Below are 17,455 nucleotides of genomic sequence, written 5' to 3' on the forward strand. Positions count from 1 at the left end.
TTCTCTTCTCTTCTCTTCTCTTCTCTTCTCCTCCTCCATGCTCCCAGTGGTGGTTCTAGACCATTTCAACTGGGGGGGCCAAGCTGGGGCCAGTTGTACTGTTAGAGGGGCCAGTTACATTAGACGTTATTGTTGTCATATCGTTTTCTTCACTGCATTGTAGGCAAAAGACCATGTTCTGCGTTGCCACTGTCTAATAACGGATGTAAAAAAAAGTACGATAGCAAAAATTTGTTATGTAAAAATTATTTCATACTCCACATTTAGGGGGGCCACAAGGGGGTCCAAAATTGTTGTCACAGGGGCACTGCCCCCCCCCCCCGCTAGTGCATGCTCCTGCCTTTCACCTCATATCTCCATACCTCTGTATTACTTTTTATATTTATGTAAATAGTTGCCCATTTCTTTGCTTCTCTAGCAATCTAAAATGTTCAGAATTGGGTGCTATAATAATTTTGAATCCGACATTTGAGAAACATTAGAGCCGTTATTTAACTGTGTTTGGGATTCACAGGCTGGACTGCACTGCATGAAGCATGCAACCGAGGCTACTACGACGTGGCCAAGCAGCTGCTGGCAGCCGGTGCAGAGGTCAACACCAAGGGCCTGGACGATGACACCCCTCTGCATGACGCATCAAACAACGGGCACTTCAAGGTAACTTCAGCGTTACGTTTGTGATTGCTCATGGATATAGTCAATTGCCGTGTTTAGGTCTGAGACCAATGTTCATGTTTCTTTGTAGGTGGTAAAGTTGCTTTTAAGGTATGGAGGGGACCCTCGACAAAGCAACAGAAGGGGTGAAACCGCGTTGAAGGTTGCTAACTCCCCAACGATGCTCAATCTGTTGCTTGGAAAAGGCACGTATACCTCCAGTGAGGAGAGCTCGTCAGGTGTGTGGCATTTTATACCATGAGTAGCTCTGAACACCTTCACTCTGCCATTTGTTACTTGTATTTTAACTTCCTTGCTTTTCTTTTAACCACTGGGTGTGACAGATTTTTGCTGTTCTTTAACTGTTATTTATTTATCTATTTTTCAGAATCCTCAGAGGAAGAAGATGCCCCATCGTTTGCCCCATCCAGTTCTGTTGATGGCAATAACACAGACTCAGAGTTTGAGAAGGGCCTGAAGCTGAAAGGGAAGAAAGGGCTGGATCAGCCCCTGTCCACAACAACTACCCCCGTCAAGGACGAGTATGAGTTTGACGAGGATGATGAGGAAGAGCGCGTCCCTCCGGTGGACGACAAGCACTTGCTCAAGAAAGAGTTCCGCAAGGAGTCTCCCAGTGTCACTAAGGCTAGCGGCTTAATTTCAGTACCGAAGGGGGAGGTGGTCAAAACCTATTCCAAAAGCAACTCGCTCACACCAAAGAAGGCTGTTAGACGGATTCTCTCTGACAGCTCAGACGAGGATGGTGGGACGTTGTGTTTCACACCTATGCCCACACCACGGCAACCAGCGCCACCTACTAATACCAAGGCCCGGGACTCTGCTACACTGAGCTCTAAACAGCAGAAAGAGAAGACTAAAGTTAAGAAGAAGAGGAAGAAGGAAACAAAAAATAATGTCAGTAAGGAGGTCAGATTTGGTAAAGTCAATGACAAATTCTGCACTTCTGACTCTGATTGTGGGGACATAGGGAGTGAGGATGATGAATGCTCTATGAAGAGCTCGAACTGTATAAAGGACTCCACAATGAGCCTAAAAGAATCCTCTGTGTTCAGTACTCACTCTGCATCCTCTTCCTCCTCTTCTCATGGAAGCATGAGCTCTCAGAAACTGACACCCTCGTTGACAGAGCATAACCCAAAACAGTGGAGAACAGACGGCTGGAAGACTGTATCATCTCCTGTGTGGTCAGATGTAAGCTCCCTCTCTGACTCGGTTAGAACAAGGCTTTCCAGTGAGTCGGACTACTCCTCTGCAGACTCAAGTGTCGAGTCAGTGAAACAGGTGAGAAAGAAAGCACAGGAAAACAGAAAGAAAAACAATGTGCACACCAATGCACTAGACAAAAAGAACTCTGACTTTCACAAGAACTCCAACACAGACAGTACGGTCTCCAAAACGGATAAAGATGGCAAAGTGTTGAAAAAGCATAAAGTAAAACACAAGCACAAAAACAAAGAGAAAGAAAAGGCTCCCAGTTTAGTGCTCAATCAAGACATGAACGAGAAATTTGTTAAAAGCTTCTCATTTGATTTTGATGATTCAAGGCAGAAGTCACTCCTTGTTGAGACTGAGTCCCCAGCTGAAAGCAAGGTCAAGCTGTCTAAACATGAAAAGGAGCATTTGAAAAAGGAGGACAGGTTGTCGAAGGGCAAATCTGAGGACAGAGACTGGTCTTCTGGAAAAGAAGTGCAAAGAACTGCTAAGGAGGAGAAATCCAAGAAAACAAAAGAGTCCACCAAGGAGAAGCCTAGCAAGGAGGAGAGGGAAAAGCCCTTGAAAACTGAAAAAGAAAGGAGCCTCAAGGAAAAAGAGAAGCCCAAGGAGGAGAAACAACAAAAGACTCATAAAGAGGAGAAGAAGAAAAAGTCAAAGGACAAGACATCTAAACCAGACAGGAAGAGCAGTGAGCAAAAAGAAGAAAAACATATAAAGGTGGATAAGGAGAAAAATGCCAGGGAGGAGAAGGAAAAATCTAAGAAAGAAAAGGTTCAGAAGGAAGATCCTGATTATGAAGTCTATGATGTCAGTAACCGTTTCTTAAACCTAGAAGACACCAAGCTCAGTGCCTCAGACGACCACCATGACCGATGGGCGTCAGACCTTTCCTCTGACTGCGACCTATATGGAGATGACAGCTGGGATGCTCCTCCTGTGAAGGACTACAAAGAATATAAAGCAAACAACACTGTAAAGCTGATCGTTGAAACTGAAAAAATTGAGAGCAGAGACCGGAGGAAGGAGAACAAAATCAAAGACAAGAAACTAGATCATAATGACAAACGGTCAGAGAAAGAGCCTACCTCCAAGAAGAAAGAGAAAGACTCTTCAGAAAGAATCTGTGACAAGAAAAAGGATTTGACCGAAAAACAGAAACTCAACTCCAGCCACTCTGTAGAAAAGGAGAAGAAGCGAAAGGAATCTGCAGATACTGTCAAAGAGAAGAAAGAGAAGGACTCCACGGACAGCAGCAGAGACCGAAAAGATTCATATGAATTCACTAAAGAAAGAAAGGACTTGAAAATCAAACAGGAGTCCATAAGAGACGATTATGGGAACGATGCCTCCTTCAAAGAAATTGAAACTGTCAGCAAACCATGTGAAATTAGAGAAAGGAACCACTCTGGAAAAGAGAAGGAGAAAAAGGGAGATGGAGTGGAAAAGAGAGAAAAGACAAAAGCTGACAAACACAAGGAAAAGCCTAAAGACCGATCCATAGAACAGGATAAGGAGAAGCCTGAGAGGACCTCAACTGAGAAGCTTTTGAAGGAAAAAGACACAGATAGAGGCTCTAAAGACAAGAAGGAGGGCGCTAAAGACAAACACAAAGACACACACAGCAAAGACAAGGAAAGGAAGATGTCTTCAGAACAAACTAAGGACAAGAAAGAAAAGGCTTCACAGGACAAGCATGCTGACCGGGATAAAGATCTCCTTGAGGTGAAGAAGGAGGAGCGAAAACCTGAGAAAGTTAAACCTGAGAAAACATGGTACAAGATCGCAGACATTTTCACAGATGAAAGTGAGGATGAAGAAGACAATTACAATGGGGGTGTGGCCAAGTTAAGTGATTCCCTTGGGTTGTCCGATTCTCACAGGAAAGACTCCACACCTGACAGGGATGAGCTTGATCACTTCCAAATGGAAAAAAACAGAAAATATTCTGCTGAGGCCAAACACACAACAGAAAAACAGAAAGAAAAAGACCACAAGAAAAAAGACAAGACCACATTTGATATGGGGAAAGAGAGGAAGGGTTCCTTAGAGAAACACAACAAAGATAAGAAAGTAAAGGATTCTGTTGATGCAAAACACAAAGAACGCAAAGACAGAATGTCTGTGGACTCAAACCAAGAGAAGAAAAACAAGCAGAAGCTGTTGGACAAGAGGGAAGCCAGTGAGGAAAAGACCAAGAGTAAATATAAAGACAAGCAAGATCATGTTAACGACAGAAAGCCCTCAAAGGGGAGTGGGGAAAATGAGAAGTCGCTCTTGGAGAAACTGGAAGAAGAGGCCATGAATGACTACAAGGATGACTCCAATGATAAGAACAGTGAGTTATCCTCAGACAGCTTCACTGATCAGGGTCATGAGCCAGTGCTCAGCAGCTACTATGATTCCTCCAACATCAGCCTGCCAGACATTACTGATGAGAGACGAGACTCACTCTCCATATCTAATCCTCAAGACAAGTTCAGAGAGAAAGAGAGGCACCGGCATTCATCTTCATCATCCTCCAAAAAGAGTCATGACAAGGAGAAGGACAAAGTCAAGAAGGAAAAGGGGGATAAACAAGACAAGATAGAGGAAATAAGAGAATCCTATGGACGCAGAGAAAGTCTGCCCTTCGAGAAAGAGCCTATGCCGTTAGAAGCGGACCCTTACACATTTCCATTTGGGTCTAAGGGTGATAAAGATGATTTTGAGAAGACATTGGAGTTTGAAAAGGAGATGTCTAAAAAAGCTGACAAGGACAAATTGAGTACTGTCATCAGTGATAAGATCAAGGACAAAAAGAAAAAAGAGAAACATAAGGAGAAAGTCAAAGAGGAGAAGCACAAGTACACGGATGGCTTTGGATCACTTAAACACTCCAAGGAGGATATCAAATGTGGATTGAAAGAGAGCCCTCAAATTACCAATCTGAAGGAAAGATCAAAGGAAGACAGTCCCAAATTTGATGTGAAAAAAGAGAGAAACCGAGACTCTTTGGACAAAGACAGTAGGGCGGACCATGTTAAGTCCAAGGTGAAAGAAGAAAATGAAAAAGTAATTCAATCTAAAGACACAGCTCGCAAAGACAACCGTCCACGTTCAAAGCTTCTGGTTGATGGAGATCTCAAACTAACCAGCTTTGGGCAAATGTTAGGTTTAAAAGACCAGGAGATTGAAGAACGCCATAAGAAGCATAAGGAGAGGATGAAGCAGATGGAGAAACTAAGACACAGATCAGGGGATCCCAAACTTAGGGATAAAACGAAGTCCACTGAGGAAATAAAGAAAAATCGCAATGAACTATCATCCAAAAAATCGAATAGTTTAGAATCTGCATTGAAAGAGAAGAAGCTCAAAGATGTTGGTCTCCCAGCCCAAATTATGTCTCCGGAAAGAAAGCCACAACCCATTGACACTCAAAATTCAAAGGACTGGCTTGGAGGCCATCAGATGAAAGAGAATCTCCCTGCCTCACCTAGGCAAGATCAGAATAGACCAACGGGTGTTCCCACCCCCACATCTGTAATCTCTTGTCCCAGCTATGAGGAAATCATGCAGACGCCACGGACTCCATCCTGCAGTGCAGAGGACTACCCTGATATAATGTTTGATGGGTTAGATTGTCAGAACTCATCAGCCATGGCCATGTCTATGAATGCCTGCTCCCCATCCTTCTTTGACAGGTACTCCAACTCATCACACACCTTCCAAGAAGGGACTTGTGTAACTCCGGCTAAGAATCTCCAGTTGCCCCTTGTCAGTCGATCGGCTTCGTCTGATGTCAGAAGACCCCTGGAAGATGAGTTCAAAGCTGAAGCTGGCAAGTTTCTACAACACATTTTGCCAGACGCCTCTGAGTTTGACTTGGCAGCCTCCCAGCCTCCAGAAGACAAGGCAGCATCAGTGGAGAGACTTGAATGCCTGTCTCCTCCTTACTTCTCACCTATTAGAATGCTGTCTCCCGGGCTGGAACTTGCCCAGCCTGCACTAGATGGGGCCACCACAGCAATGGCTGGCACAGAGTCCTGTGAACACCTACCTGAGAGTGTCTACAATAACTTCCTGATGAAGCCCTCAACACCAGTCCACAGACCTGACCCCCAGGAGCCGTGTCTGGACATTGCTGCTCCACCCACCCCTGCACCTGCTGCTCTTCCTCCCTTGGATATTGATGACCTTTCTGAGCCTCATCAAAGTGAGCCCAGTCTTGTTCCATCTGACCCAGTCAGTGGCAGTGAGTATCTGCCCCCTGTTGTTGAGGAAGAGGAGGAGGAGGAGGAGGAAGAAGAGGATTACGAAGAGGAGGAGGAGGAAGACGAAGAAGAGGAGGAAGGGGATCTTGAAGAACCAACAGATGCTGATCATCATGCTGCTGAGGAGACGAGGGATGTCTGCTCATTCTCTCCTCCAAGGGTTGAAGAGCCTTTGAGGAAGAGCTGGGCTGAATCTCCTGAGAGAAGGGTTGCAGAGGTGCATCAGTTGACTCCCCCACATCCACCACCCAACCTGGTGGAGAACTCCAGTGATCATACCATCAGCTGGAACTCTGAGATGATCTTGAAATCTCCTCAAAGGACTTATGGGGAAATAGAGGCAGCTGTCTCCAAGATAACCAGCCCCTTCTCGCATTCAGACAGTGATTTGCAGCACATTACTGCCATACCTGGCCATCCATCAGTGACCCCTCCATATGCTGCTTACAGGTCTTATGTACCTGACCCTGACTTTGACGAGCAAAAAGAGGCTGTGGAGGACATTCCAATTTCTCCAGCAAGACCTGAAATGACACCCATGGAAATGGAACCAAACTACTTGACAACCACCTCATCCTCCACAAGGTTAGAGTCTTTCTTCACAGACTGCAAGCCAAACTTGGAGGATAATCACCAGATGGACTCAGAGCTTTCTTGTGCAGTACAAGACAGCAGACACAACTCCCATGGCTTTATTTCTGAGAGCCATATGCCTCTAGCAGTAAGCAACGAGCCAGTGGTGCCCTGGACAGACCCGTTCTCAGCTACAGTGGATGAGCTGGATGATCTTGGCCCTTTCTCTCTACCTGACCTCCCTTCTCTCTCCCTCCCAACCTCTCTGCCAGACAAAGAGATGCCAGAGCTTGATGTCAGAGATGCAGAGCCTGCCGACTACAAGCCTCCACCTGCTCATATAAGGCCTCCTGCTATTGAAACAATAGCGGGCGAAGAGCTTATGGAAGTTGACCTGCCTATCCTGGCCAAACCCCTGTGCCCTGCCGCGGTCCTACCACTCAATGATTCTTTGCAGGATTTGGTTGTGCCCTCACCAAAACACAATTTCCAACCAGAATTTGAGTCTGAACCTCAGAATGTCCCTGAAAATAACTTTGTGAAACCACAGGTCTTCGAAAACAGAGCCACATATGAAGAGACTGATGAGAGCGATGGAAACATGATGTTCTCAGCTGTTGATACAAACAATACTCAGCATCACAGGCAGATGTCACTGACCGAGTCTTTATCAGTTGTAATTACTCCATGTATGGACTCCTTGACAACTGTTAAACCAGAACAAAGTGGGCAGATATCAGATCCCTTTGTTGGGCCAACTTGCAGTCCAGTCCCCTCAGTTCCTCTGCCAGTTGCTGTCACGATTTCAGGCACAGTCCATGTTTCGGAGGCTCTTGAGACAACGTCTAAGCTCACGGTCACTCTGACAACATTGTCAACTGACCTTCCCAAGAAGGTGGAGGAGATCCCACAGAGGATGACCAGAAACAGAGCCCAGATGCTGGCAAAACAGGAGAATACTACCACCACCACCACAAAAAAGCAGAGTAGTAGAGTAGTAGCAGAGAGTACAACCACCACCACTATACCTGCTAGTGTGATACTTCCACCTGTCCCTACCCCTGTCACCATGAGCATGGCTGTAACCACAACCACCCCTATTCCCACCCCTACCTTTGCCCCCTTTGTTGTTCTGGAGAAAGAAAAGGAACTTGTCACCACCATCTCCACCACACCAACCATTACCCCGGCTCCCCCGCCGCCGCCTCCTGTAGTGGTCAGCAAAACTAAAGGGCGGCCTGTGGAGGAAGAGGAATCCCAGACGCAGCATCCACGCAAGAGGAAGTTCCCGAAACCGCAGGTTCAGCTGGTCAACACAGCCATGCAGCAGACCAGGGAGATGATTCAACAGACGCTGGCTGTCATTGTCAACGCCATCAAACTGGATGACATAGAACCCTACCACAGTGACCGCTCCAACCCTTACTTCGAATACCTGCAGATACGGAAGAAAATAGAGGAGAAGAGGAAGATCTTGTGCTACATCACACCACAGGCCCCTCAGTGCTACGCTGAGTACGTGACCTATACAGGCTCCTACCTGCTGGATGGCAAGCCTCTCAGCAAGCTGCACATCCCAGTGGTGAGTACCTCCCTTCCCCTCCAAATGTTCACACTTCTGTTGATTCCTAGATTTTATTTCGTTAGTGATAAACGTCAATTAACTGCATTCTGTGACCTATAATAACCGCACCAGCACATTTACCACAAAAGTTTGAAATTTGTTGCAATGGAAAGATTTGTTACATCATGACCTCAAATAATCATTGCCCTGGTTTCGCAGATTGCTCCACCTCCATCGTTATCGGAGCCCCTGAAGGAGCTCTTTCGACAGCAGGAGGCAGTGAGGGGGAAGCTGAGACTGCAGCACAGCATAGAGAGGGTAAGAACACAGGCTCACTGTACCCTCCCTAATATCTATCCATCTCACTTCTGAAGTCGCACTGAGAAGGAGTGCTTTGAACGATCCTTTGATGAATGTTCAAAGCTGCTATGTAATAGAAATGCAACTGCAATATGCATTTCTCCAACCAAGCATTGTAAAAAATGTGACGTTTCACATTAAACTTATCAGATTTTGAAGTGAAGTTGAAACTCCAGTCTGTCTTCTCTCTCTCTCTCCAATGTTATTGTATTGACTTTCCTTCCAGGAAAAGCTTATTGTCTCGTGTGAGCAAGAAGTACTGCGGGTCCATTGCAGAGCGGCAAGGACGATAGCCAATCAGGCCGTCCCATTCAGTGCCTGCACAATGTTACTGGACTCTGAGGTGTACAACATGCCAACAGAGAGTCAGGTGCGTCTGTGGGTGGTAAAAAAGGTGGGCAAAAAGTTGACAGACAGGGCCATTCACATGGGATTTTATTTAGCCAGCTCTTCCAATTACTCTTAATATTTTATATACATATAAAAATAACATCTGACATGCTTTAACTCTTGTCATCTTTAACTCAGGGTGATGAGAACAAGTCAGTGAGAGATCGCTTCAACGCTCGCCAGTTCATTTCCTGGATCCAGGATGTGGATGACAAATATGACCGCATGAAGGTAAATATGACCGCATGAAGGACTATACATCTTTTATGGCACATTTGCTATTTGGTTGATATGCGGGGTATCTGTGTATGGCAGTAGTATTTGTGTATGGCGGTAGCATAATGGCCTCTCTTCTCTTCTCAGACGTGTCTGTTAATGCGGCAGCAGCATGAGGCAGCTGCCCTGAACGCAGTGCAGAGGATGGAGTGGCAACTGAAGGTGCAGGAGCTGGACCCTGCTGTACACAAGTCTCTGTGCGTCAACGAGGTCCCCTCCTTCTACGTGCCAATGGTTGACGTCAACGATGACTTTGTGCTGTTGCCCGCGTGACAGAAACATGCACTCGTTCACAGAGTTAGAGGTCAAATATCATCACTTTTCAAAGAGACATCAAACAGAACGTATGGTAAGGGCTAGCCGGTTTGAAGAGGAATAAAACCTATATATTATATAGAAAAAATTCAAAGAAAAAAAAACTTGCTAATGATTCCCTTCCATGAGAGGAGGAAGCATCTTTTTACCGGGGAAAAACACAACTTGCACTTTCATCCCTCAAGTTTTTATGCTTTTGTTCAGAATATAAAAAGCAAAAACGGCTTTGCTTTGAAGCACCCAACACCACCTCCCTTTTAGGTGATGTTTGGACAGAGAATAGGGGAGAAATATTTTTCTGAATTTTTTGGTCCCCGTAAATGAAACCACAAAGGAACGCTGGAGAGGAGCCTTCCCACCATTCTGGATCATCTCTGGTGGATGGGGATGAGGCACCACAGTGGACACAAAGCTCCAGGTGAGCCTTAAAGAGGAGAAAGCAGCACATGGCCAGAAGGGCATGCATGCGCGATGTGGTGGTGCAACATGTGGCATCTGCGGGACCTCCAGCCTCTTCCTGTTGAAAGGACAGGAGAGTCTGTGTGGACGCTGTCTCTCTGGTCGGGACCATAAGGCCACACTCAGTCAGAGAGCCTCAGTCCTCTCTGTCCACAGCCCACCACCACACCCGGTAGAACCAGCATCCTGCCCCGGAGCAGAGCAGAGTACAGCCATGGGTCCATAGAGTGTGTCAGGGGGTTAATGTCGGAGGGGCAGACACGGCATCTTCCGCCTCATGGCCTGGGCAGAGGAGTGAGGCAGAGAATGGGGATGAACCGGAGCATCCCCACCAGAGTCTGGTCACCTGGCTCTGCATGCAGGAAGAACCAGCCTCTGACACTCTGCCAAGCTAGGTAGAACACACACACACCTGTTCACCTGCAACTATGACTGCAAATGGAAAAACAGGACAAAAGAATAATACAAGAATGTTGCGATTCAAAGATTCAAGACTAAACTGATGGTGGTTTAGAGGAGAATATTCTTCTTTTTGTCTGTTTCTTTACTTGGGCATTTAATTGTTTCTGAGGAAGTGACTTGAAACACTACAGAGCCAATATTAGTTTAATGGGAAAAAAGAAAACTGAAAAAAAAAATTGTATTCCGTAAATGATGTACAGTTTTTATATTCGTTAACCAATGTATTCTTGCTGCCTTCTAGATAATTTATTTTGCCACACATTACTGCACAGTTGTAAATAACGTATGTACTGTAACATCACTCAGTTAAGTGTAAAAAAATAAATGAATAAAAATTATCTTTGTATGTACAGTTCACTTTCGGGCAGCACTTTCCCCCTCATACCCATGGGCCAAAATGTGTACACGTTGTCAGTATTTTAAAGACTCCAGTGCACAGTTGTAATGTTCCCATCTATAGATTCTGTCCAGGGCTGGTCAAAATGAGTTACCTGTGTTGGAATCACCACAACGTACATAGGTAGTACAAAACCCCACCGTTTTGAACAATGCCCAAATTAAGGGCCACAACTATAGTCCTCAGATGTAGCAAAATGGTTATAAAATGATTTAAAGAATAGAATAGTTATATTAGTCATTGCTTTATTACACAATTATATCTGAAAAAAATCTAAACCAAGAAAATGCCTTTTTACAGTGAATATTTTTAATTTACTCAGTGTTGGGCAATTCAAACAAGGGTTCATCTGGATTGGTCAAGAAAGAAATGCCACTAACAAGAAAAAGCATCACATTCATTTATAATTCTGGATGGGATTTTCTTTTTGCCTTTTTCTTTCTTTAATCTACCCATTATTTTGACTTTAATTGTATGTGTGGGTCTTTATGAATAATATTCATCATGTTAGAGAATTTTCAGGCCACAAGACTAGGGATCTGATAGCCAGCTGAATATTTTAAATCCTTAACTTCCCTTTTTGAATGTCACTGTCATAGGCATCATATACGGGTTAACCGTTTTTCAGGCCGCATCAGATTGACATGAATGTTCCTGATCTCTTCTGTATACCACCTAAACTACTCCTTTTTAGCAAAGATACAGGCCAGATTCCATATTGGTTTTAAAAATGTATTCTTGCTTTAATTATGGAATGTGTTAGCTTCCAAACTCCCTGGGTCCATACTTGTGAACATAAGATATATTTTTTTAAGGTAAAAAAAATTCTGTCTCAAAATGCACATCAGCCAATTCAAATCGTTGACATAGTTGCATGTGATAAAATGCTACATGTTAGCTGTTCCCATTACATAACCTGACACACATAGCCCTATGCTAACCTGACCCGACGGCAGTGATTGTCGGGTTACAAATTCTGCATCAGTCAATTTCAAATCTTGACTTAAGATGGACATAATAGAACCCTTTTCCATGAGAGCATCCTTAACAGAAGTCAACCGGCACCATCTGCTAATCAAAGTTATAAAAACACACATGAAGTTTCAACTGGACCAATAGCTCAATGTAGCGAGCCTGGCTCCTGGTCATTCTTTCCATTTGCAACTGTCTGCCACTTCTCAGAATGGTGCTTGTTGAACCTCTAAAAGCCTTTGGAGGTAGGTGGGGTGGGGGTTCTCCTAAGCTGACATATGGAATTGTTTTAATATGGTCATACCATGGATCATTTAGCTATTTGATTTAGAATTTTAGGACCCCTCTAGGTATGAAAAAATATACACATTTTTGGGGATAAAATTGTGAATTTTGGCTTTACTACTATAGCCCATAGAAACAAATTGAATAACACATTCATAAATGGAAAAACAGACAGTTCAAAAAATGTAATCATAAGGAATAAGGTTTTGAAGTGTCTGTCCTATATCTAGGAGATCAGGAAATGTGTATATATATATATTTGGACACATATTTAACCCCTTTTTCTGGCACAAAACTACCTCCATACTTCCTTTCATTTGTTTTAAAACCGGTACCAGGGTTATATGTCCCGTGACAGTTGTGGGGGTCATAGAGCAAAACCAAAACCCCATTGTGTTCTTGATAGTCTCATCTTTCCATAGAATGGTCATATTAGTTAGTAGGCCAACCGTTTGGACGCTATAGACAGTTTCGTGAGAAGACTGATTTTCAAAATGTCTCCTGGTCTGACAAACAGTGCTGTAGCTCTGCCACTTTCCACCGCAGATGCGGAAGGCCAACATGGGCGGATGCAGTGGATTGACATGCATCCCATGCAAAACAACATATCTCAAACTTAAACTGACAGATTTTTATGGTGATTTTTTTTTAATGTTAATTAGATTGTCGCACAGGTACGTCAATAGACTTAAGGATTTGAATAAAGTTTAGATCAAAGCGGAGTCAATGTCTCGCAAGATCACTTAATGATTAATTAGTATTCTACATAGGCCTAACATACTGAATATAATAGCATAGTATAACTCTACTGTTAGACCAAAATCACCACTTATTTTCTTATGTAGGCTACAACATTTTATATGCATTATAAGAATCATCCACTTGGTCACAAATTGATTATTTGAGTCGAGCTTTGAGGACCACTGGTGAAGTGATTTCCTTAAAGGGGCAGTGCAGTTAAACATCACTTTCCTGTGTTTTATATATATTTCCACACTGAGGTTGAAATAATACGGATATGAAAATTTTGATAATGCACTTTAGGTGTAAGAGCTGCTTGAAATTTCAGCTTGTTTAGCTGGGTGGGGTTTTTGGACTGCCTGGTGACATCACCAAGCAGTATAAGTTTAATAGGCCAATAATTTAGTTTTCAGGTTACACATCCCTCCCATTAGGTTCCTCCAATTAGGCCCCTCTGACCACTCCCAGACAGTCCTAGCAAAGTTCTTGCTGGAGAAGCAACTTTTTTTTTTAGAAGCTACTGTATTTTTGACAATTTTAATTGAAAACAATCAAAGTAAGGTACTTAATTGTTACCTAGATATTGAGATAAAAATATTGGCATTGGACCTTTAACAAAAAAGCTTGACATGAAGGGGCCTCTAACCGCCTTAGCGGCATATGACTCCTCGCAGCGATGGTAATAGGGGTACATGACGGCTATTTGACTATATGACTCCTCGCAGCGATGGTAATAGGGGTACATGACGGCTATTTGACTATATGACTCCTCGCAGCGATGGTAATAGGGGTACATGACGGCTATTTGACTATATGACTCCTCGCAGCGATGGTAATAGGGGTACATGACGGCTATTTGACTATATGACTCCTCGCAGCGATGGTAATAGGGGTACATGACGGCTATTTGACTATATGACTCCTCGCAGCGATGGTAATAGGGGTACATGACGGCTATTTGACAAGACCATAAGGCTCTTCAACTTTTTTTTTAGCAATGTACGATTAACTTAAATGACCTTTATCTTTTTCCCGTAAAAGCACATGGATGTGTGTGAAACGGATAAGCAAAAACTTTGCCATATATGCAAAAACATGCCTTGTGAATTTTGTCTCGTTAGTAGCTAGTAGAAGCATAGTCAAGGATGCGTCATGCAATGTTGGGATGTTATACTTTACAGACCAAGTGGAACAAAAGTAAACCTTGAATTTGGAGGCTTACAATATCCCTCTGGTGGCTTAGTTGACCTATATTAAGAAATGCCATTGCTTGGTGGATGTAAAGTCTGAGATCTTTGATAGGCTGATGTGGAATTTGTTACAGGAAATAATCACTGCCAACTGATCAGGTTAGCATAGGGCTAAATGTGCCAGGTTATGCAATGTGGAACAGCTAACGTAACATTGTCACATTCAACTATGTCATGATTTGAATTGGCTGATGCACATTTTCAGAGTTTAAACGCAAACTTTTTCTAATGTTCGCAAGTATGGACCCCCTCTATTTATCTAGTTTTGTACAGTAGTGGAGATAAGTTTACAGTAGTAGAAGGTGCTGCTCTTCAAATACTCAAAGGGTGGAGCCAAAGTAAAGATGATACTCCTCTGCATAACATAAGTAAATTGTTCCTTTTGATTTAAAAGAACTAGGTTTGACTTACATGCCCATGAATGAGATCTTTTTTTAATTTTCCTTTTAATCAAAATCCTTTTTTATTCAACTCGGAAATCCTTTCTATGACCAATCACCCTAAAAGCGAGTTACATCATAGTTTATTCAGAACTATTTAGTGGACAGATATTAACAGGCAGGTAGTTTGTTTCACTATAGCTTCTCAACTGTACCAAGTGTAGGTGTATGTATTTGTCAGGGGTTTCTGGGAGTTTTAATGTTTTGTTTGATTCATATTCAGTAGAACATCATACTTTTCTCTATTGTGTTGTTTACCATGCTAAGAGTAAGGCCTAGACTAGACAATTATTAAACTTTGACCTCCTCAATTTCATGAACCAAAAAGCAGACTTAGTTAACTCGTACACAAAGGGGGGAAGAATGGTGCAAAAGTGATAGTTAAGGATGTTTCTGATTTTACAAATATTTTTTGACCTACCACATTAGGATGCCTGTCAGTCTGATCTGCACATTCATCCTAATGGCAATATTAAGTGACATTTTGTGGCGTTATGTACACACGTTCAACATAGCTGTGTATGATGTGTCTATTCAAGTGCAATGGGTGTTGCTACTCCAGTGTACAGGCAGTTGACTAGTTGTAGTCCTGGACATTTTGAAAGCGGAAAATCTAGTCATAAGGCAGTAAAAGCATAAATAAATGTCATAGCACAGGTAGTCAGGGTCGTGTAGACTTCAGCAGTTTGATTAAAGCCCTCAATTGTTTATTTTTATTTATATATATATATTTTTTAGCTTTTTTTCTGCGGGGGAAGAGGGAGTTTTGTCAACAGAATCCTTGTGTGTTTTAGATCCGTGTATGTAGTGTTGGGTGTTGTCTTTTTGTCTTGTGTTTTATGGTTCGTACATAAGAAAAAAACCAGTGGCATGTCAATCACTTCTTATGGGCAGAATGTATACCGTTACTACACCCTCACACCCTCAATATTGTTTACAAGACATCAAGTGTGTTTCGGTTTCGTCTCTCTCACCTTAACGGTTTGAGCCCTGCCTTGATTTCTTTATTTCATCATTTATTGAACCACAAAGGCTTGAAATTGTGATGGCTAATTACAGTGTCAAATCCAACCTCGGTATTCAAAGCTTGCAGAAAACATCCAGAGCAATAGTTTTAACCTTTTAAAATTGGTATTTTTCATTAGCATTTTTTTTTTATATATATACATTTGGTTGATAAAGACGACATCCCCTGTGATTTTTGTCCAGACGCTGGTGTCTCTTACACATGTCCAAATGTTCTTTCCAAGACACACCAGTGAAGAATCCTTTCTATTAGGAAATGTAACAAACTGTCTCGTACCCATCTCCCCCCTACAGTGAACCACTTGGCCATGCCCTAGATTACCCTGTGACCTCTCATCAGTCTGCAACAAGTTACTTCTACTGTGTCCATCTGAGTGTTCATTTAATATTCATTTTAACTGGACATACTGCTATTTTACACAATAGAATCACAATTTCAAGCCTTTTTCTACTTTTCTTTTTCTCCTTTATTGAACAAGACAGTAGCTGATTCTTTAGAATGGGAAATGACTAATAAAGCATGGAGAACTACTCTTTAAATGGTAACAAATAACATATTTATTATCTTTCTGACACCTGTGGTATGTTTCAGTTAAAGGTCTCCGCTGTGTAAATTTTCCTCCTGTAATGCGTTAGAGACATTGTACATAGTTGTAAATAAATATCCCAGGACGTTTTGCACCCTCCTCTTTGTACTAGTCTAAACTTGCGTAGAATGTGGGGTTCTAACAGCAACGAGACAGTGCGTTCGCTGCAGGTGATGTAACAATGTAACTTTTTTTATTTGTACAATGTAGTTGAATTGTGTACATATTGTTGGAGCAGCTATGGGGGAAGGGGTTTGTTGATGCTATCGTCAGTGCTGTAAAAGATCCAGTACTTTCACCTCTAGCTGTGTTGATTTCCTGCAAAAACAAAGGCGAGAAAATAAAAAATACTAAACGGAGAAGTAAAAATTCTAAATTGTTATTTTCTACAGTTGCATGTACAGAGAGCGCGAGAACTGCTGTTGTTCCTCAGAGATTATGTTCGTAAATAAAATTTTGAAATATTTATTGTTTTCTGCTTTTACTTTGTTCTCATTCATGCACTCTTAAATATGCCTTGTCATTCGGGAGATGGGCACATCTATTTTAGCACCATGCCAACACGCACGTACAGTTTCCGAGCTAAATGAGGAATTTTAACAACAGTTCATTTTTATGAATTAAGATTGATTAGCACATTTATCACAGGCAAGTTAAATTGATAGAATACCAATCAGTATACACATGTGTAACACTTTACACCTATGTATACTTTATTTGACAGGGACAATGTACAACAAATCATCAGTCTCAGTATGAGAAGGGATGTGTTGCACCAGATTTCGCTGACCGCTAATTTACATTTTAATTTCATCCCTATATTTAATCCCTAATTTGTCCCAAAGGCCCTCAAGGCAACATCCAGGCTTCTGTGGCACCAAAGTGGTCAACTGAAACCAATTAGAAAACTGTCTGTACAGAGGTAGGAGAACACTGGCGGCTATCTCTTGCTTTGCCAGCAGGATGACGCCTGGAAAAGTGAATGTTTTTGGCTGATATTTAGATCTATGATCATGAGGGAGGCCATTATATTTGTTGACACAAGTATTTATAGTAGGCTACGCATGAACCAGGTATGATGAGGTAACCATTTGAAATCATACAAGCGTTTCCATTGACAGTGACACGTCCACTCCAAAATCTAATTCCAGTAGACCTCTATTCACCTCCCCTGTTACCTGACTTCCCGAGCAGTGTTTGGTGACCATGTTAAGTGAA

The 17,455-nt window shown here is 42.6% G+C and overlaps 1 protein-coding gene across 4 annotated transcripts in view; it reads left to right on the top strand.

Annotated features, from left to right (window-relative positions):
• The window catches only part of LOC106562161 (ankyrin repeat domain-containing protein 11), a 150,524-nt gene extending 133,821 nt beyond the window's left edge, over window positions 1–16,703 (top strand). For 3 of the 4 annotated variants that reach the window (XM_014126845.2, XM_014126846.2, XM_045689074.1), the window contains 7 exons: window positions 515–657; window positions 746–893; window positions 1,043–8,295; window positions 8,497–8,595; window positions 8,864–9,031; window positions 9,166–9,258; window positions 9,391–16,703. In XM_014126845.2, the coding sequence (XP_013982320.2) occupies window positions 515–657; window positions 746–893; window positions 1,043–8,295; window positions 8,497–8,595; window positions 8,864–9,031; window positions 9,166–9,258; window positions 9,391–9,576 (8,090 nt within the window). In that variant the 3' untranslated portion in view covers window positions 9,577–16,703. The remainder of the gene's footprint in view (window positions 1–514; window positions 658–745; window positions 894–1,042; window positions 8,296–8,496; window positions 8,596–8,863; window positions 9,032–9,165; window positions 9,259–9,390) is intronic. The other variant, XM_014126847.2, reaches the window with a different exon arrangement.
• The last annotated feature ends 752 nt before the right edge of the window (window positions 16,704–17,455 follow it).

This window comes from Salmo salar, chromosome ssa11 (genome assembly GCF_905237065.1).
Source record: "Salmo salar chromosome ssa11, Ssal_v3.1, whole genome shotgun sequence".
NCBI classification, from domain to species: Eukaryota; Metazoa; Chordata; class Actinopteri; order Salmoniformes; family Salmonidae; genus Salmo; species Salmo salar.